The sequence below is a fragment of the Ursus americanus genome, chromosome 18 (genome assembly GCF_024610735.1).
Source record: "Ursus americanus isolate L20-20 chromosome 18, mUrsAme1.1.p, whole genome shotgun sequence".
In the NCBI taxonomy this organism is placed as follows: domain Eukaryota; kingdom Metazoa; phylum Chordata; class Mammalia; order Carnivora; family Ursidae; genus Ursus; species Ursus americanus.
The window spans coordinates 41,560,685-41,581,784 of NC_142144.1; the positions used below are offsets into that span (position 1 = coordinate 41,560,685).

Sequence of the window (21,100 nt, forward strand, 5' to 3'; positions counted from 1 at the left end):
TTATCCCTCCAGTGGAACGCATGTCCTGAGATTTGCCAAACAGTAAGAGTGCTATGGGGGTCCTAACTGGGAGCATTTTTCTCAGGCCTCTTGGGTGGTCGCAAGATTCCTGAAACCTGGAAGCGGTGGGACAGTAGGGTTCGGGGAGATGGAGTGGGCTGGCTGTGTTAAGAACCTCTCTTCCCGGGGGTGGGGGAAGAGCACACCTCTGCCAAAGTGACTGAGAGCCGTGCGCAAACCCCCCCCCCCCCGCCGCCAACCTCGTACGTGGGCGGTTCCGCACACAGCTGGGTGTGGGGCGGGGCCAAAGTCACGTGGTCAGGGAGGCGGGCGAGCGGTGCGCGCTCAGTGCTGCTGGCTCCTTGCTGTGTGGACCCGTAGATGCCAGCTCCCGGAGCGCGGGATCCTGGAGAGGCGTGCACAGGTTTGCCGGCTGTGAGATGGATGCGCGTGGACTTGTGTGGTCTTACCCTCTCTCCTTGCCACCCATCCCCAGTGTGGAGTTATTACAGGGGGTTTTCTGTGCTCTGGTGTAGAGGTGAGGTACGATCCTGGTTGGGGCAAAAAACATTTACAGTAGAGAGGAGCTCCTCTCAGTCACTTCTAGCCTGTGCGAAGATTGTTACGGGTGCCTTCAAACTTCAAAATTAGCCCCCCTAAATGTAGCTTCTGAGGAGGTAAAAAAGTTCTTTTACCTTGTGACTTGGAGAGAAAGTATAATCACTTTTTTTTTCATTACCGCCCCCAAAGCAGTGCTAAACAGCCTTTCCTGAATCAAGGCAACCAAATAAAACCCATTTTATGTGCTAAATAAAATGCTGTTCTGGCTGGTTATCCAGAGTTTAGGCGCCTGTCCAAGTTTATTTAAAGGGAAATTCAATCCAGGAGGTTGTTCGGATCCTAGGATAATTCTCATTCTTGTGCTTGCTTTTTGCCTTCTCCTTCCCTCCACGTCTGTAACACATTGTTTCAGATTTCAACAGTTAATTTCTTAATAGAAAACGAAAGGCTATTGAGCGAAGAGAGTGCGCACTGTGTTAAGAAGAAGCACGTGTGGGGGGCGCCTGGGTGGCTCAGTCGGTGAAGCGACTGCCTCGGGCTAAGGTGGTAATCCTGGAGTCGCAGGATGGAGTCCCCAGGAGGGCCCCCCGGCTTCTACCTCTGACCCTCCCCCCTCATGCTTTCTCTCTCTGTCTCTCTCAAATAATGAATAAAGTTAAAAAAAAAAGCGTGTTACAAAAACATGGGGGTTATCTAAAATCGGAGTTTCAAAAATTGGGACCACACCTTAAATCCCAAACGTGTTTGAGAGAAGAGAGAAGTGTATAAATTGTTCCATAAATGATATAGGAAAATGTATCTTGGAAAGAGGGAAGAAGCTTGTGATTTCCTTAGTTAAAAGTCGAGAAGGAGCTGCCAGGTGTTGTGAATAGCTGTTCTGCAAGCTTTATTTCTTGTTACTATCCTGCTTTTTCCTCAGGAGTGTGAATCCAGCTGCTCTGGAGTTTGTTTTATTGACTGAATTTTTTTTAAAAGATTTTTTTATGACGTTTGTTGGGGGGGGGGTGTGTTTTATGTTTGAAGCAATCAGTAGAATACCAGGGAACTCAATGAGAATTTTGAGGCCCACTGAATTTAGGAAAGACTGGTGCTTTAAATAACTTTTTCTTATAACCAAGATGTATTGGTGTATGAAACTTTGTGCAGTTCTGTGTAAGTGGCATTGAGCTGTTTGAGCTCTTTTCAAATTGTCACTGGTTGGTAAATAATAAGGTGAACGGGGCACATCCAAACTGTATTACATTTGACAGTTTAATAATTATGTGCAAACCGGCCTGCCCCATTGATATATAGTCACTCTAGTAATGAGGCACGAATATTATTTAATCAGTCCAGGAGATGGGCTTGCCATTTGAAAGATGTAGAGAGAGCTAGTCCTTGACTTCTCATTCTGCTTCTAAGAACCGATCAGTTAGTAAACAGCCCCCTGTGTTAATGGCTGGGTTTGGAGGAGTTAATGTCCTTCTGATAGTAAACTGCTTGTCCAGGATATTTCAGAGTCTGCAGTTCATCTGAAGTGATTTTTAAGGATAAAACAAAACTCCTCTTCCATTGACAAAACTAGGCACAACTATGGAAGAACTGGAAAGGCTCAACAAAGAAATTGAATCTGTCAAGACCGAGGTTGAAGAAAAGCAGAAGAGGCTCTCCGAGTTTACTTTAACACTACCTCGGAGCCACCTTCCCTCGTTGAGTGACACAAATTTGAGGCAAGATGTTCTTGACTATAATAGCCTGCTTCAAAAGGAAAAGTGGAACGAACCATCACAGAACAAAGAGAGTCAGCCTAGAAAGTATGTGCTGGACCACAAATGTCCAGCAACAGATCTTGAATATGACCCCTTGCTCAATTATTCTGCGGGGCTGCTTGGTGCTTCGAAAGCAAGGCAGGATGAGACTGGCACACAGCACCTCTGCCACTTGAAAAAATCTGGGGGGGATAATTGCCACAAGTCCCAAGAGAGCCAAAGACCTTATGTTTCACCAATAAGAATTACAATAAATCTTCAAGAATCTGATGAAGATGACCTTGTAATGGATGTGCCTCCAGTCATGCCCATTTCTAAAAAATCTAAACCTTTGAGAGGCTTCAAATATCCGAATATGGACAAAAGGATACATATAACGTCCTCAGAGGAGAGAAATCTTCAAATTAGTGGTACAGAAGAGGAAACGCTAGAGAAAACCCAGCTAACCACACAAAGAGATGATGACGGAAACAAATTGGAACCACCAAAGCGGCTCATGCAAGGCTCACTAGATATTAAAAGTAAGATAAACTTGTATGGTGTTAAAAACCGCATTTCTAAGACAGGAAGCTTTGGTGCTGAGGAAAACTGTGTCTCTGTTTCAGAAGAAAGCATACCTTGTGCACCTCTCAGTGACGAAGAAATACAGAACAGAATTTGTAATGAGAGGTATCCACAGAGCAAAAAATACACAAAAACAATTTATGATACTCAAAATGAGGAAAGTGAATGTCGGTATTCAGACCAGCCCCAAATCTATTACTCAGAAGAGCGTGCAGAAGACAAAATGCTGAAAGGACAAGACAATAGTCAAGACTTCACCACTTTTGAAGACCGCAAATTAGTTGACTGTGATTCTGATAAGGAGCATACTGAAGAGGACACTCCATCTGATTCGGACGACACTAGGAAGGAATGTCTTCGAATCTTTACTGAGTTCACAGAACGTGAAGCTTGTGGAGAGACTACTAAACAGGTCAGTGAGTTTTTTTTTAAAAATCCTTTTCCTAAATTTAAAGGAGTTTCCTTTAAATACTCTATTCTGAATTCTGTAGAAATAAGAATTATATAACATGTGTATATAATATATATTCTCCTTGTGATCAGTAATATATTGGAATGACAAGACAAAAATCTTGAGAATTGGCCGGATATAGTGTCTTGCAGACTTGACAGATTCCAGAGGCCATAGCAGTACATACAGCAACTTATAGTTGATTTCCTCACTTAGAGAAATGTTCTGTAGTAGTGTATGCATGTCAAATGTTTCAAATTATTTTTTGTGAATTATTTCTTAATAAGTTGCCCCGTGTTTTATAGCTTGGATTCCTGTGGCTATCCAGGAAAAAAGCTAGATTTGCCTTTACTCTGCAGAAATTGGATAATTCTTATCTTTTTCCCACTAGGCTTCAGGAAAGCAAATGGAATTAGAGATGTTGTCTTATCAAAACATTTCTGGACCAAAAAAGAGAATTGCACACATTGCCAAGTTTCATGTGAGTTATTTAGCTCCTCTCTCGCGGGGCACATTATCTTATAAAGTGCATTCCTTGTCATTTTGAGCTTCAAGTATGTTCCATTACTGACTGTCTTATCCACCCGGGGGCACCAGTGGACACTCAGTAAGTTGATTCCTGCTAGTAAGCATTTTCTGCATCCTTCATTTTCTCCCATTACCTAACATTTTCATGAAAAGCAGGTATGTTGTTAATGCATAGCTTTTTGAATATAAATTACTATGGTCAGTCCTCATTATTTCTAGATTCTGTATTTGCGAATTCACCTATTCAGTGAAGTTAACTTGTAACCTTAAAATCAAGACTTGTGTTTATGTGGTCCTTTGTTGGCGTGCATAATTGCAAAACAAAAAAAAAAACCGAAAAAACAAATTGCCTCACGTGCACACTCCCAGCGAAGGTTGAACAAGGCAGTGCTGCCTTCTTGTTTCAGCTTTCCTACTGTTCACACACGTCCTTTTCTCTATTTAGTGCCATGTTCTTTGCATTTGTGTGGTGGTTGTTGGTGATTTTGCTAATTAAAATGGCCCCCAGGTGTAGGGTTGTCTCGTGTTCCGAGAGCCAGAGGCTGTGATGCGCCTCGCAGAGACGATGTGTTAGATGAGCTCTGTGTAGGCATGACTTACAGTGCTGTTGACCCCAAGTTCAACGTTCATGAGTCAGCAATATGTACTAAGTAAAGAGTCTTTAAACAGGAAAACACACAGAGGTGCCTGGGTGGCGCAGTCGTTAAGCGTCTGCCTTCAGCTCAGGGCGTGATCCCGGCGTTCTGGGATCGAGTCCCACATCAGGCTCCTCCGCTGGGAGCCTGCTTCTTCCTCTCCCACTCCCCCTGCTTGTGTTCCCTCTCTCGCTGGCTGTCTCTATCTCTGTCGAATAAAGAAATAAAATCTTAAAAAAAAAAAAAAAAAGAAAAAAACACACATAAGGTTAGGTTATTGAGTGGTTGACAGAAATGTGACCGGAGATTCTCTTGAACCCAGCTCTGTTTGCCCTTGGAGCCATGTTCCAGTATTCACTGATTCGTTGGTTGCAGGACTCTAGAGGACAGTAAGTGCTGTGAATAAGGGGAGTGGACTGTAGATTTTCAAAGTGCTTTAAACCTCATGTGACATTGGATGTGCTCACTTTATTTGATGGCCTGTAAAGAAGTTAAGGAGGCACTGCTGTGAGTAGTGTTCCCTTACCACCCTCAGGTTAAAGAGTGCCATGAGCAAACTCCATTTCTCTGCTCCATTCTCTGTGTTCCTTGTGCTTGGGACACATTGACAGCAGAATCTTCGCGTGGCATAGAGTTTATGCTTCCAAGTCCCAAATAAGAACCTGGATTCTGGTTCTTTGCAGAACAGTTAGGTGTCCTTGGGCAAGTTATTTAATTTCTCTGAGCTTCATTTTCTTTATCTGTGAAATGGAGATACGGAGTATCTCTCCAAGGGTCAGATGTAGGTACTTACTAAAGTAGTTTCTTACCCTTCCTTCAGGAAAAAATTTTTGGAAGCTAACATTATTTCCCTTTCATTCCCCCCCCCCCCAAATTTTTCCCCCTTAAAATAAATCCTCAGGAATGGAAATAACAGGACAAAGGAAGATAGCGATTTAACATTTTAAAAGTATGTTGCCATATTGCCTTCCAGAAGGGTTGTAACAGTCCTACATGGTGTTTTAGGGTTCCCTTTCCACAAACCTTCACCAAAAATGGGTACTAATTTTTTTTCTATATCTGTCAGTCTGGGTGAAAATTTATTTCCACGTTGTGTATGACATCTTTTGTTACTAATCAAGCTGAACGTCCTTTCTGGCGTTGCATTCCCTTGTACTCAGTGTTGCTGGAGAGAAGTCTGAGACTAGCCGGCTGTTTCTTCCTTTATGTGCCGCCTGATGCTTCTGCCTGGTGACCTAAAGAATTCTTTCCTTAGCTTCAAATTCCAGTAATTTTGGTAGGATATGTCTTCCTGTTAGCTGTTTTATTAACATTTTTACCTGCATACAAAGTTAAGTGTCATTTTCATAGGAGAATTAATGTGTTTTCTTATTTCAAGAAAATTTTCTTACATTATATGCTTTAAAGGTTCAATTTTTTCCCTCCGTTTATTTCTGGAAATACTTCATTTATGTGTGTGCTGTATTACGTGGGGTATTAGAAATGTAGTCCATTTCAAAAGCCTCTGTGCAGAAAGGGGAAGTGAAAGTATCCGTCTTCTCGAATTTTAAAATCATTTTTCTGTGTTTTCTGTTGATGCTCCCTAGGTTCCAGCCAGTAAAGAGATCATTAGCCCATTGAGGGAGCCCGTTCCCCCACTAATTAGTCACCCTGGAATCCTTCGGGCCCAGCAACAGGCTGTGCAGATAATGGCTGACATAAGGAGTGGGCAGGCTTTTCTTGCAGCCCCTTCAGAACAGAAGAAAACAATATTTGCGTGTCCGATCTCTCAGACCCAAAGGAAAGCATCCGAAGGTATGAGAAAATCACTTAGTTAAGAAATGGAATTTTACCTTATTTTAAAAAACCTTTCCTGTGAAATCCACCGATTACCAATTATAGTTGAGTCGCTGACATGGAGCTTTATGTGAAATAATATGATTAGCATGATACTGAAATCATTTATGCTGTTTATCCCTAAATGCCAAGCCATAGAGCTATGATTTTGCAAGCATTTCTTCGTGGAATGAATAGCTTTATAAACTGTCTAAATTTGTTCTTCTAGAGTATATTGGGATTAGCTATTGGGATTTTTCTGTGTTTACATTTTGTTTCAAGAAAAAAATATAGTCTGTAAAGGAAGTATTATGAAACCTTGAATTGATCATTAAACTCTAATCATCTGAGGCTAAGGTCATTAAAACTTACCTTTTCTTTTCTTGTTCATTAAACCTTCTTAGAAAATTCGCTTACAACAAACAGCCTTCATCTGGATGTGGTTCTATCAAGGGAAAAGCCAACTGCAAAGCCAAGCAAATCACACATTCCTGTGAAAAGTATTGCTTCTTTCCCTATGAAGGTATTATAAACTAAGTCTGGAGACCAGAATTTTATTTCTAATAACTAGCTTTCATGTCTACACGTAGAGTCCCTAGGAGAGTGCTTCTATTATTTTTTTAATGGAGATCCCTCCTTCAAATAAATGCCAGAACCCAGAGAGAAGTTTCCGCTTTTCCTGGTTACTGTTCGATACAGTTGTTTTCATTTTATGATGGGATTTGTGTCTGCATGTCACATTCAGCTATTTTGTTTATCCTGTTCTTGGAGATATGAGGCATGTTTTTAGACCTAAAACCTCTGCGGCTGTGATTAATTTAAGACTCCTAAATTTTTCTCAAAGGAAAGTTTCACATTGGAATATACCTTTCAAGAAATATCCAGTGAGGGGTGTCCATGTGTAAGTATATGAGGCGGGGGGAGGCAGGCAGAGCTTCAGTGATATGGTAGTATGACGTTCCCTCTTTAGTTATTTTTCTCCTATTTGTGGCAATGACTTTTTTTTTTTTTCTTTCTGTTTACTGTTTCTTCAGCAGAAAACTATCTGTCAATTTTAAGGCTTTCTCCCTCCCTAAAACATCTGTGTGCTATAAGGGAACAACTACAGAGAAGTGTAACGTTGGCTCCCCCCTCCACCCCCTGCCCCCCCCACCCCAAAGTGAAGCAGATGAACTCATTTTAGAGCTCTCATCATCTTTATAAGCTCTTCAAAAGTCATGCTGAAATTCTTTATAGCTGGCACCATTTTAATATTGAGTAGGCACAAATCCTTCATAAATTTTATTTCAATCTGAGCATTTTTCTTTGTGAAATGGTAACTGACATTGGGACCTATATTTGTTTTAAGAATGGGTAAGTGACCAACTTTCCTATTTGCTGAGCAGAGGACCACACCAGAGCTGGAGGATTCCAGGTGTGGAAAGCAGAGGACTTGAGTGCTCGGGTCAGCTGCAGTGGGGTACACACAGGGTGCAGCCCTGACCGCAGGCTCCCGGCAGACTTCTGTGAGTGCAGGTCACTTAGTGCCGTGTATCGTTCTACTTCTAATGAACTGAAAAGTTGAAATTATTTTTGAGTTTAATTGCTGTAGAACTTAATTGAGAGAGTTTTACTTCTTTTCTACACATAGTAGGAATGTTAAACAGAAACACATGTTTTTCTTTTCTCTCATCAACGATTCTGTATTTAACAAGATGCCGAAATGCAAGCTGGCTCATCGGAAGCGGGCTTTGGTCACGCCAGAATCCTCTTCCAAAGTCCCTGAGGAAGTGAGACAACGCTATATCAACCTCTTTGTTGAGAAGTATTTGGGAGTTTATGAAACAGAGGATGAGGCTCTTAACAAGGTCAGTACTGAACAATAAAGTATATCTGAAGATACACACATACTTTGTGACTATTACATTGAATAAAAAAAACCTCATGGGGCACGATTAGCAAATAACTTCATTCATTTTCTCTTCACTTCTTTTTTTTTAAAACCAGGCTGTGGGACCAGTTCCTGGAGGACTTTTCTGCTCTTCTTAAGTTCTGGAGAGTATCCTGGTTACTCTAGTGACAAAAACTGGCCTTGTCCCATAATTTTCTTATCAAGGCCAATAGTATATTAATCTGAGTAGTGTCTCCCCTCCTTTATGTAGGGCATATAGTGTCGAGTGAACCACAGTCCCCTCCACTCTCTATTCCATACGCCTATTTACTCTCATTTATGGGCCAGGCCTGGTCTCTTGGAGGCGCTTGTATTTGCAAATCCTACTTAAAACCTTTTTTCGAAAATGAAACCTTTCAAATCAGTAGCAGTAGCTATAGCTCCCGCCCCATGCACATCTTCAAGAACCCACGTGGCCTGTGGGAGAAATAAGGGGTTGGGGAACCATGGCTACTGCGCGGAATGAGTGCATTCTGCAGGGGAGAGACACCACTTAGCTCCTTTTGATTATTGCGGTTTGGCAACGAAAGTCCAGTATTTACAGAATCCTAATCTTTGAAGCGTTGTTCTGTTAAAATCTATTTCAAACACTGCTAGACAAACACATGTCTGAGCACTAGAGTTGGACTTAGTGCCATCAGGCCTCTGATTGAGGCTAATTCCCATTGCTCTGGGAGGTTATATTTTGAATTTTTTATAAAAGATTTTATTTGAGAGAGAAAGAGAGTGCGAGCAGGGGGATGGAGAGGGAGAGAGGCAGAGGGAGAAGAAGACTCCTTACTGAGCAGGCCCCCCCATGGTGGGGCTCAATGTCAGGACCCTGAGGTCATGACCTGAGCCAAAAGCAGTTGCTCAACGGCAGAGGCACCCAGGTGCCCAGCTCTGGGAGATTATAAAATGGACCATGAGTGAATGGAACAAGAGGCAGATTACACATCACTTACGAGGAAGACCTTTATAAGTGATATGCTGCCCATAGAATTGCTGCTTCACAAAACAGAGAGCTGCCAGGTGCTAGAAACATTTGGGATGTAAGTGCAGTTATCATCTTAACAGATTCTCGTATTAAGAGTGAGGAAGAACTTGAGGATTCTTTTTTTTTTTTTTTTTAAAGATTTTATTTATTTATGTGACAGAGACAGCCAGTGAGAGAGGGAACACAGCAAGGGAGTGGGAGAGGAAGAAGCAGGCTCCCAGCAGAGGAGCCCGATGTGGGACTCGATCCCGGAACGCCGGGATCACGCCCTGAGCCGAAGGCAGACGCTTAACGACTGCGCTACCCAGGCGCCCTGAGGATTCTTTTTATTAACAACTCTATTGAGATATGATTCACATACCCTATTAATTCAACCAATTAATATGTACATTCCAGGGACCTTTAGTATACTCAAGTCAGCCACTTGTACAACCACTACAATCAATTTTAAAACATTTCCAGGGGGCGCCTGGGTGGCACAGCGGTTAAGCATCTGCCTTCGGCTCAGGGCGTGATCCCGGCGCTATGGGATCGAGCCCCACATCAGGCTCCTCCGCTATGAGCCTGCTTCTTCCTCTCCCACTCCCCCTGCTTGTGTTCCCTCTCTCGCTGGCTGCCTCTGTCTCTGTCAAATAAATAAATAAAATCTTTAAAAAAAAATAAATAAAACATTTCCATCACCCCAGAAAGATCCCCCGTGCCATTTAGCTGTCACTCCCCCTGCCCTCCACATCTCCTAGCTCTAGGCAACCACTCATTTACTTTGTCTGCAATTTGTTATTCTGGACATTTCTAGAAAAAGGAATCATATAATATGGAGTTATGTCGTGACCAGCTTAATGTTTTCACTTAGCATACTGTTTTCAAGGGTCATCCATTTTGTAGCATGTTATCGTTACGTAGTTTCTTCTTGCTGAATAATACTGTTTTATGGATATACATATCCATCCATCAGTTGACGGACATTTGGATTATTTCCGCTTACTGGTATTAATAATGAACATTTGTACATAAGTGGACATTATAAGAGTTTGGATAAATGATTACATTCCTCTTGAGGATATATCTAGGACTGGAATTATTGGGTCATACATCAATTCTATGTTTAACTTTCTGAGGAACTGCCAAACTGTTTTCTAGAGTGACTGCAGCATTTTGTACGCCCATCAGCAATGTAAAGGGTTCCAGCTTCCCCGCATCCTCCCAGTGCTTGTTAGTTTCTGTCCTTTTGTGTACCCTGATCTTAGTGGGCATGAAACGGTATCTGATTGTAATTTTGATTTGCATTTCCCTGATGACTAATGATGTGGAACATATTTTCATGTGTGTATTGGCCATTTATGTATCTTCTCGGGTATGTCTGTTGAAATCGTTTGCACATGTTTTGAGTTATTTGTCTTTTTATTCTTGAGTTTTAAGAGATCTTGATATATTCTGGATACAAGTCTCTTAGAGACACCATTTGCAAATATCTGGATCGTATTCTCACTTTTTGATGGTATTCGCAGTACAAAACGTTCTTCATCTTGATGTATTCCAATTCATCTCTTTTTCTTCGTTGCTTGTGCTTTTGGTGTCCTAAGAAACCAAGATCACAAAGATTTATTCCTATTTTGTTTTTTTTCTTCTCAGAATTTTACAGTTTTAGTTTTGACATTTAGGTATACGAGCCATTTTTTAGATGATTTTTCCATATGGATATCCAGGTGTCATAGCACCGTGTGTTGAAAGCACTATTCTTTCCCCTTTATTTTCTTGTTACCTTTGTCAAAAATCAGTTGATCATAAATATTAAATATAAATGACCATAAATTCTGAACTTCGATTCTGTTCCATTGATCTTATTTGTACCCTGTGCCAGTACTGCACAATCTTAATTATTGTAGTTTTGTAGTAAGTATTGAAGTTGGAACCGTGACTCCTCCAAATTTGTTAAATTTTTCAAACTGTTTTGGTCAGTGGCATTTACATATAACTGTTAGTTTCAGCTTATATTTTCTACAAAAATACTGAGTTACAGTGTTGATTGCCTTGAATCTGTAGATCAGCTTGTGGAGGATTGTCATTTAACAATATTAAGTCTTATGACCCATGAACATAGAATGTCTTCCCATTTATTTAGATCTTTTACTTCCTTTCAACAATGTTCTATAGTTTTCAGAGTACAAGTCTCGAACTTTTTTGTTAAATTTATTTTTAGGCATTACAATCTTTTTAGTACTATTGTAAATGGAATTATTTTCGTAATTTTATTTTCAGATTGTTCATAGCTGGTGTATAAAAATACAATCGATAATTTTATCTTGTATCTCGAAACCTGTTTATCCTAATAGTTTTCAGTGAATTCCTCGGGATATTCTTTATATAAGACCATATCATCTGCAAATAGAGATAGTCTTCTTCCTTTCCAATCTGGATACATTTTATTTCGTTTTCTTACCTAATTTCCCTAGCACAGATTTCTAGAAGAATATTGAGTAGAGGTGGTAAGAGGGGGCATCCTTGTCTTGTTCCTTTCCTTAAAGGGAAAACTTGCAGTCTTTCTCCATTAAGTGCAGTGGTAGCTGCGGGATGTTTTGATTTTACATGTCTTTTATCAGGTTGAGAAAGTTCCCTTCTATTCCTAGGTTAAGTGCCTTATCATGTTGGATTTTCTTTAAGTTTTTCTTACCTCCTGATGTTATATAGTTTTTGTCCTGTATTCAATTAATGTAGTATATTACATTGTTGTGGGTCGGTTTTTTGGTTTTGTGTGTGTGTGTGTGTGTGTGTGTGTGTGTATTTCATTTTTGTTTTTATCTTAAACTAATGCATTTCTTGGATAAACCCCCTTGGTCATGGTGTATAATCCTTTTTTATGTTGAATTCAGTGCGCTAGAATTTTATTGAGGATTTTTGTGTCAATATTAATCAGGTCTACACCTGATTAATCAGACACCAGTCTGTAATTTTCTTTTTAAAATATTACTGTTGTTTTTATTGTGATTAAATAATGCATGACATAAAATTTCCCATTTTAACCATTTTAGGTGCACAATTCAGTGGTGTTAGGTACATTCACAATGTTGTTTAACCATCACCACTATTTCCACAGTTTTTTTTCTTTATCCCAAACAGCAATTCTGTACTTATTAAAGAATAACTTGTTGTTCTCTGACCCCAGCTCCAGGTAACCTCTGGTTTACTTTCTGTCTCTGCGAATTTGCTTACTCCAGGTGCCTCATCTAAGTAGACTCATGCAATATTTGTCCTTTTGTGTCTGGCTTTGTTGACTTAGTATAATGTTTTCAAAGTTGATTCATATTGTAGCACATATCAGAATTTCATTCTTTTTGAAAGTTGAATAATATTTTATTACATGTGATACCATATTTTCTTTATTCCTCTGGTGGACATTATCATTTTCTTTGTGGTAACTTTCTCTTTTTGGGCCTCAGGGTTATAATGGCCTCATAGAATGAGATGGAAAGTGTTCCCTCTTTTATTTGTTTGGAAGACTTTATGAATGGTTGCTATTAATTCCTTTTTAAAAAATTGTTCTTTAAATATTTGGGAGACTTCATCAGTGAGATCTGGGCTTGTATTACTTTCTTTTTAATTAGTAATTCATCTCTTGGTGTATACTTGAGTCAATTTCAGGAGGTTTTATCTTTCTGGAATTTCCCATTTCATTTGAATTTTCTCATATGGAGGTATATAGTTGTTCATAGTACTGTAATTCTTTATATTCCTTTAAAAAGGTTCTGTAGTGATGCCTCTTCTTTCATTATTGATTTTAGTAATTTGAGTCTTTCTTTTTCTTGGTCAGTCTAGCCAAAGTTTTATCAACTTTGTTGATCTTTTCAAAGAACCAACTTTTGGTTTTGTTAGTCATCTTTATTTTAGGAAATTCTTTATTTCATTTATTTCCACTCTTTATTGTTTCCTTCCTACTTTCTTTGGGTTTGGTTTGCTATTAAAATTATAGTTTAAGATGGAACACAAGGTTATTAATTTGAGATCTTTTTAATAAAGCCATTTGCAGTAATAATTATTCTCTAATCACTGCTTTAGCTGTATCCCAAAAGGTTTGGTATGTTGTGTTTCCATTTATATGCATCTCAATTTTTAACTCTCCCTTGTGATTTCTTCTTTGCCCCATTGTGTAATTTAATTTCCATATATTTGTGACTTTCCCAAATTTCCTATTGTGGACTTGTAATATAATACCATTGTGGTCAGAGAACATACTTTGTATGATTTAAATCCTTTTAAATTTATTGAGGATTATTTTATGGCCTAACACAAGATCTGTTCTGGAAAATGTTCCATGTGTGCTTAAGAATAATATATATTCTGTTGTTGCATGGAGTGTTCTATAGATGTCTACTAGGAATAGTTGATTCATAGTGTTGTTGAAATACTCTATTTTCTTCACCATCTGACTTGTTTCCATTATTGAAATAGGGTATTAAGGTCTCTCTCTCTTTTTTCCTTGACACTGGCTGAAACAGGACTTTTTATTTTAGGTACAGATATTTCAACAGCATGCACTTAGCCCAGTTTGGTGGCCAGTTCTTTAGCCTTTGCCTTTTGCACCTTGGCATTGTGAGCCACCGAATTTGGACCAGAATGTTGCCACCTCAGGGAGGTGGATCTCATCATATCTGTCACTGTAATTGGTTCTGATGGCCTCCACCAGCTTAGCCAGAGCTCCTTTGTCTTCCAAGTTAACTGTGTGAAGGCGACAGTGGTGCAGGTCTTCCTGTGGACCAGGTGCTGCAGCCTGGCCTTCCCCTTGTTAGTGCAGTAGGGAACCCCAATCTTACAACACAAGACAGGAAGACACCCAACTAAATTGGATCCATATCATGTGCGATCACTACCAGCTGATCCTTCTTGTTTTCCACCAATGTGGTGACAGTATTTACGCCAGCTCGAAGGACAGGAGGCCTCTTAGTGGAGACATCCCCTTTTGCTGGAAGCATTCTTCCTAGCCTGGACCAATAATTTATGCTTCTTCTCTTGCTTTGTCTCTGGTTTATGGGCCAGCTTAAGCAGTTGAGTAGTTGTTTGGAGGTCCAAGAACTGGGTGAACTGATTAATCACAGGAGACACTTTTAAGCATTCATATGGAGTAGCCCTTTGCCACTGCAGCTGAATGTCGTGGGGCCATTTGACAAAGTGGGTGAGGTCCCTTTTGGGCTAGATCTCCTGTCTAATGCCAAAATTCTAGGACCTTTTCTCCAGTGGGGGACTGACCACCTTTTTGGCCTCCTGCTTCTTCACAACAGCAGGGACCAGGACCACCTTCTTCCACTTAGTCTTCTTTCCTTTTGGCATCTTGGATGACTGGAGGAAAGAGAAACTTGAGATCTCCATTCTTAATGTCGAATTGTTATTTCTTGCTTGAGTTTTGTCAGCTTTTGCTTTCTGTATTTTGGTGCTCTGTTATTAGAGGCATATTTGTTTATAATTATTATGTCTCCCTGATGGAATGACTTTATTATGACTTTGTCTCTAGTAACAACTTTTGTTTTAAAATCTACTTTGTCTCAAAAAAGAATAAGGTACCTGGGAATAAACCTAACTAAAGAGGTAAAAGATATGTACACTCGTGAAAGAAATTGAAAAGGACACAAAGAAATGGAAAAGCATTCCATGCTCATGGATTGGAAGAACAAACATTGTTAAAATGTCTATACCACCCAAAGCAATCTACACATATAATGCAATCCCTATCAAAATACCAACAGCATTTTTCAGAGCTAGAACAAACAATTCTAAAATGTGTATGGAACCAGAAAAAACCCTGAATAGCCAAAGCAATTCTGAAAAAGAAAAACAAAACTGGAGACATCGCGATTCCGGATTTCAAGCTACATTACAAAGCTGTAGTAGTGATCAAGGCAGTATGGTACTGACACAGAAACAGATACATAGATTGATGGAACAGAATAGAGAACCTAGAATGGACCCACAACTATATAGTCAACTAATCCTCAACAAAGCAGAAAAATTATCCAATGGAAAAAAAGATAGTCTCTTCAACAAGTAGTGTTGGGAAAACTGGACAGCAACATGCAGAAGAATGAAGCTGGACCACTTTCTTATACCATACACAAAAGTAAATTCAAATAGATGAAAGACCTAAATGTGAGACAGGAAACCATCAAAGTTCTAGAGAACACAGGCAGAAACCTCTTTGACCTTGGCTGTGGCAACTTTTTACTAGTTATGTCTCCTAAGGCAAGGGAGACAAAAGCAAAAATAAACTATTGGGACTTTTAAAAGCTTTTGCACAGCCAAGGAAACAGTCAACAAAACTAAAAGGCAGCCTACAGAATGGGAGAAGATACTGCAAATGACCTATCTGATAAAGGGTTAGTATCCAAAATATATAAAGAACTTACAAACTCTACACCCAAAAAAACAAGTAATCCATTTAAGAAATGGGCAGAAGACATGAATAGACACTTTTCCAAAGAAGACACCCAGATGACCAAGAGACACATCATCAGGGAAATACAAATCAAAACCATGATGAGATACCATTTCACACCTATCAGAATGGCTAAAATTAACAACACAAGCATCAGATGTTGGTGAGGATTTGGAGACAGGGAAACCCTCTTGCACTGTTGTGGGAATGCAAACTGGTGCAGCCACTCTGGGGAACAGTATGGAGGTTCCTCAAAAAGTTAAAAATAGAACTACCCTACAATCCAGCAATTGAACTACTAGGTATTTACCTAAAGAATTCAAAAATACAGATTCGAAGGAGTACATGCACTCCAGTGTTTATAGTAGCATCATCAACAATAGCCAAACTATGGAGAGAGCCCAAAAGTCCATCAGCTGATGTATGGATGAAGAGGATGTAGTATATATATACAATGGGTTATTACTCAGCCATCAAAAAAATGAAATCTTGCCAGTTGCCATGATGCGGGTAGAGCTAGAGTGTATTATGCTAAGTGAAATAAGTCAGTCAGAGAAAGACAAATACCATATAATCTTACTTATGTGGAATTTAAGAAAGAAAACAGATGAACATATGAGAAGGGGGAAAAGAAAAAGAAAAGGAGAGAGGGAAACAAACCATAAGAGACTCTTAATGATAGAGAACAAACTGAGGGTTGAAGGAGGGCGGTGGGTGGGGGATGGGCTAGATGGGTATTAGAGAGGGCTCTTTTTGTGATGAGCATTGGGTGTTATATGTAAGTGATGAATCACTGAATTCTACTCCAGAAACCAATATTGTACTGTATGTTCACCAACTAAAATTGAAATTAAAACTTTTTTTAGTCTACCTTGTCTGATATTAGTATAGCCGCTCCAAGTATCTTTTACTACTTACAAAGTACTTCTTTTTTCTTTTACTTTCAACCAGTTCTTTGAATCTTAAGAGTCTATCTTGGTGTGCCTGGATGGCTCAGTTGGTAAAGCATATGACTCTTGATCTCAGGGTCATGAGGTCAAGCCCGTGTTGGGTGTAGAGATTACTTAAAAAAAAAAAAAAATCTGAAGTGTCTTTCTTATAGGTCGCATTCAGTTAAATATATTTTTCCCGAGTCTTCCAGTCTCTGCTTTTTGATTAGAGTATTTAATCAATTTACATTTAGTAACTAATGACCAGCAAGAGGATTTATATCATCTGTTTTGCTATTTGTTTTCTATCTGTCTTGTGTCTTTTTATTTTCTCTATAATTAGTACTTTTGTGTTAAGTAGATATTTTCTGGTGTACCATTTAAATGTCCTTGTCGTTTCTTTGGCCATGTTTTTTTAGTTATTGTAATAGTTTTTGCCCTGAGGATTACAGTTACCATCTTAATTTATAATAATCTAGTTCAGATTAAAACTACCTTCATTTCAATAGTAGACAAAAATTCCCAGTGTGTTTCCTACCCCCTCCTTTATACCATTATTACCATACAGTTTACAGTATTATATATTATTACATTATAAGCTTATCAACACAATTTTATAATTATTGCTCTGTGCTGTTATTAAAATAGAAAAGGATTACAAACAAACACATTTATTCTCGTTTATGTTTTCCTATGAAGTTATATTTGCCAATATTCTTCACTTCTCATGTGGATTCAAATAACCATCGAGTGTACCTGTTGTTGAGCACTTATAGTGAATTTTTTATATCAATTTTTACACTTTTTAAAGACTCTGGAACTTCTAAAAATTTATTTTTAAAATTTCTCTTTATTCATGTTCTCTATTTGGTAAGACACCATTTTCTTTCATTCTTTAAACATGGTTTCCTTGATTTTTTGTATGTATTTACAAAGTTTGCCTACTATCTACTAAGTCCAAAATCTGGACTTCCTCAGTGACATTTTCTCTTGCTTGTTTGTTTTTCCCTGTATGAGGTATGCTTTTTTGTTTCTTTACATGACTCACATTTTGTTGTTGTTGTTGAAAACTGTATGGTTAAATAGTATATTGTGATAACTCTGGTGTCAGATACATTTTTTTGTTGTTGCTAGGTTTTTGTTTTTTTCCTTGTTGCTACGTACTTATGTAGTGACTTTACTGGGCTAACTACGTATTCCTTTAGTATATGGACACTAAGTTCTCTAGTAGCATTGTTTTTTAAGTTCTTTTATTTTTTATTTTAAGGCTGGCTTCAAAGGGGTCACCCTCTGTCAGCATAACTTACTGGTCAGCCAATGACTGGTTAGAAAATTTTCTTCGATGCCTTGTCTGTATGTCTTCCTCCCTTTGCCAAGGGGCCCTATGTGAGAAGACGTGCCCTAAAACTTTCCACAGTTTGTCGATAGCTTTAGCATTTACTTCCTGCTTGTGCCAGGGCCTCAAGAACAGCCTTGTAAGGCCTTCTCTTTTCTCAGGTCTTTCCTGGGCCATCTTTTAAGCCCCAGAAATATTGTCAGAGCTCTTCAGAGTTCTTTATGATCATCTAGGTCTCCAAGATTTTTTAAAAAATTCCTGACCAGGTTCCTTTTTGCCCAGTGGGAAATCATAACCTTAGGTAGCTGCCATATTGCCACCCAATTGCTATCGTTTTAATAGCACCCTGGGAATAGGGTTTTTTCGCCCCCATGAGCTGAGTTCTGAGTAAAATCAAATACTCACACAAACAGAGATTTTCTGGGGAGCTGCTTGTTCAGACAAAATAATGACTGTGCTCTGGGGATGATGCTTATGGTGTAGCTATGCGAGAAGTCTGTCCTTTCTGTTGGCTACCAGGCTGCCAACTTTTTACTGCTATGCCAGTAAGCTGGGGGGTGGGAAGTGGGGGGTGGGAAAAGCCTCAAGCCAAAATCGTACAGATCCCACTGTCTTACCGAGGTTCAGTAGTTTCTCTTAGATAATTTTCAGTTTGTTCTGTGGCTTTGGTTAATTTTCGGGGTTTCGAAATGGTTACTTTTGGTTGTTTTGCCAGTATTTTTATTATTTTAATGGGACACAGAGTTCATGAAGGTTCTTGTTCTGCCATTCCGGAAGCCTGTCTCCTCTAGGATTCTTTATTGGTTAAGGAATAATGGCAAAGCAAAGACAAGCAAAAAAGGAGTCCCTTACAGAGAAATGTTGCCTTTTTTTTTTTTTTTTTAAGTTTTCTACTCTCCCCAACTCGCCAGCCTCCTCCCCCTTCCCATGGCTTTCCCTTTGTGAGATTTAGTGTAGTGAGAAGAGCCTTGGCTTTGGTGTTTGGGCACACCTGGATTCAGTTCCTAGCTCTGCAAGAGTAAGATACTTCTTCTTGAGCCTCATATATGCTAGTGATGATGACAGTCATGCTCACAGAATCACAATGACGATTGAGAAATTATTGAATGAGCTGATATCAAACCTGCAATACTCAGTGCTCAATAAAGTATTAATATACTATTTATTATTTTATTCCTCTTGTTTCTGTCATAAATCATCCATTTTTTTTCTTTTACTGACCTATGTTAATGAGTCCTGGTATAAAAGTAATGATTACTTTATAGTTTTAGAAAAGTAACATACAAAATAAAGATAATGAAGAATGGATCCTGTCTTCCCTTTGCTTATGATCTTAAAGTATTTAGCACTTTAAGCCTCGTTTCCTCACCTTTTCGATGAGAATAATAGTATACGCTTTTGATACACTAGGGGCTCCCTTTGAGAATCAAGTGAATTTATATACACTGTGGGCTTTGTACACTGTGCACACTCTGTACTGTGGTTTTAGTTTGTGACAATAAGTATCTAGTTCTTGGATTTGATATATGGGATAAGTTTTTTCTTTTCTCTCAAAAACCATAAACACAAAAATGTAAAATAGGTTGTTTTTTATTTGTGCCATTTCCCCATCCCTTGAGTTAAATATTTTGCCATATTTATTCCATTATATCATAAATGACATTCATTACCCATAGACCAGAGATTTGATATTTTTTATTATTCACTTCATTCTCTAGGCTAAAATAGAAGAAAAGGCCATTTATGAACGCTGTGGCGGTAGGAATATGTATGTGAACATAGCAATAAGTACTCTTAAGAAGCTGAGACAAGGTAATTTCTTTTTAATTAATCAAGTGGTAAGATAAAATCTTGGGATGAACACCTGACACTGAACGTGTTTCCATTAGCAGGGTGGTTTTTAGATACTCAGTGCCCTGTATTTTTAAAATATTCTCTTGAGTAGACTGTGCAAGTGGGATTTTTGGTTGAAAATAACAAATTAGATTTGAAATTAGACAAAGGAATATAACCTCCTCAAGAGCGGTTATCACGGAGATATGTAACCTTGGCTTTTGGTTATAAAAGTAACTCATTCCATGTGGAATAGTATTTCTTAGTCTGGGTTGTTTTGTTTTGTTTTGTTTTGTTTTTTTCCCATTGTTCCCCCTCAGGCTTCTTTTTAGACAGTGTTTTTTTCACCACCCCCACCCCCAATCCTCAGTAATATTAAGTATTAAGGGATAATATTTTGTTGGGTAAGGTTGAGTTTTGGAAAGCCACATGCCGTTGTAATAGCTATGATTTTTTTTTTATTCCTCAAGAGCCAGTTTTGTTTGCTCAGGGGTAGTACCACCCCCACCGAGAATACATAGCATGAATTCAAATCATACAGAAAAGCATTAAAACAAACAATCAAACAACAAAACAGCTAGGAGCACATGGGTGGCCGGTTGGTTTTTTATGTTATGTTAGTCACCATACAGTACATCTTTAGTTTTTGATGTAATGTTCCATGATTCATTGTTTGCGTATAACACCCAGTGCTCCTTGTAACACATGCCCCCTTAATACCCATCACCGGGCTAACCCATCCCCCAACCCCCGCCCCTCTGACACCCTCAGTTTGTTTCCCAGAGTCCATAGTCTCTCATGGTTCATCTCCCTCTCTGATCTCCACCCCCTATTCATTTTTCACTTCTCCTAATGTCCTCCATGCTATTCCTTATGTTCCACAAATAAGTGAAACCATATGATAATTAAGCATCCACCTCTTGATTTCAGCTCAGGTCATGATCTCAGGGTCATGAGATCGAGCCCTGTGTCAGGCTCCACGTGGGTGTGGAGCCTGCTTAAGATTCTCTCTCTCTTTCTCCCCTCCCCCACTCATGCTCTCTCTTTCTCTTAAAAAGACAAAACAAAAAAAAAAACAAAAATACAGCCAGACAACCTTCTTTGAGATCTTCTATATAGACCCTTCTATAATGAATACAGAAATATATATTTTAATGGTTTAAATGAATACAGTCATTTTATGTAGAGTCTAACTTTTTTCACTGAATAAGGTATCATAGAAGTCTCTAGTCTGTTAATCTAGAATCTGTGTGAACATCCAGAGCTGTATCATACTTTTTAATGACTACATGATAGTTGATTGTATAGAACCTATGGTATTGATGTTCTGTTGTGTGGAATGTGTAACACATCTGAGTATGTAGGTTGATTGC

At 39.0% G+C, this 21,100-nt stretch overlaps 1 protein-coding gene across 1 annotated transcript in view; it reads left to right on the plus strand.

The window, feature by feature from the left end:
* The first annotated feature begins 317 nt into the window (after positions 1 to 317).
* LOC123781315 (RNA exonuclease 1 homolog) overlaps positions 318 to 21,100 on the plus strand; it is a 40,723-nt gene continuing 19,940 nt past the window's right edge. Inside the window, exons 1-7 of the mRNA XM_045780756.2 lie at positions 318 to 424; positions 2,126 to 3,285; positions 3,716 to 3,805; positions 6,074 to 6,281; positions 6,707 to 6,825; positions 7,997 to 8,149; positions 19,613 to 19,706. Coding sequence (XP_045636712.2) covers positions 382 to 424; positions 2,126 to 3,285; positions 3,716 to 3,805; positions 6,074 to 6,281; positions 6,707 to 6,825; positions 7,997 to 8,149; positions 19,613 to 19,706 — 1,867 coding nt within the window. The 5' untranslated portion in view covers positions 318 to 381. The remainder of the gene's footprint in view (positions 425 to 2,125; positions 3,286 to 3,715; positions 3,806 to 6,073; positions 6,282 to 6,706; positions 6,826 to 7,996; positions 8,150 to 19,612; positions 19,707 to 21,100) is intronic.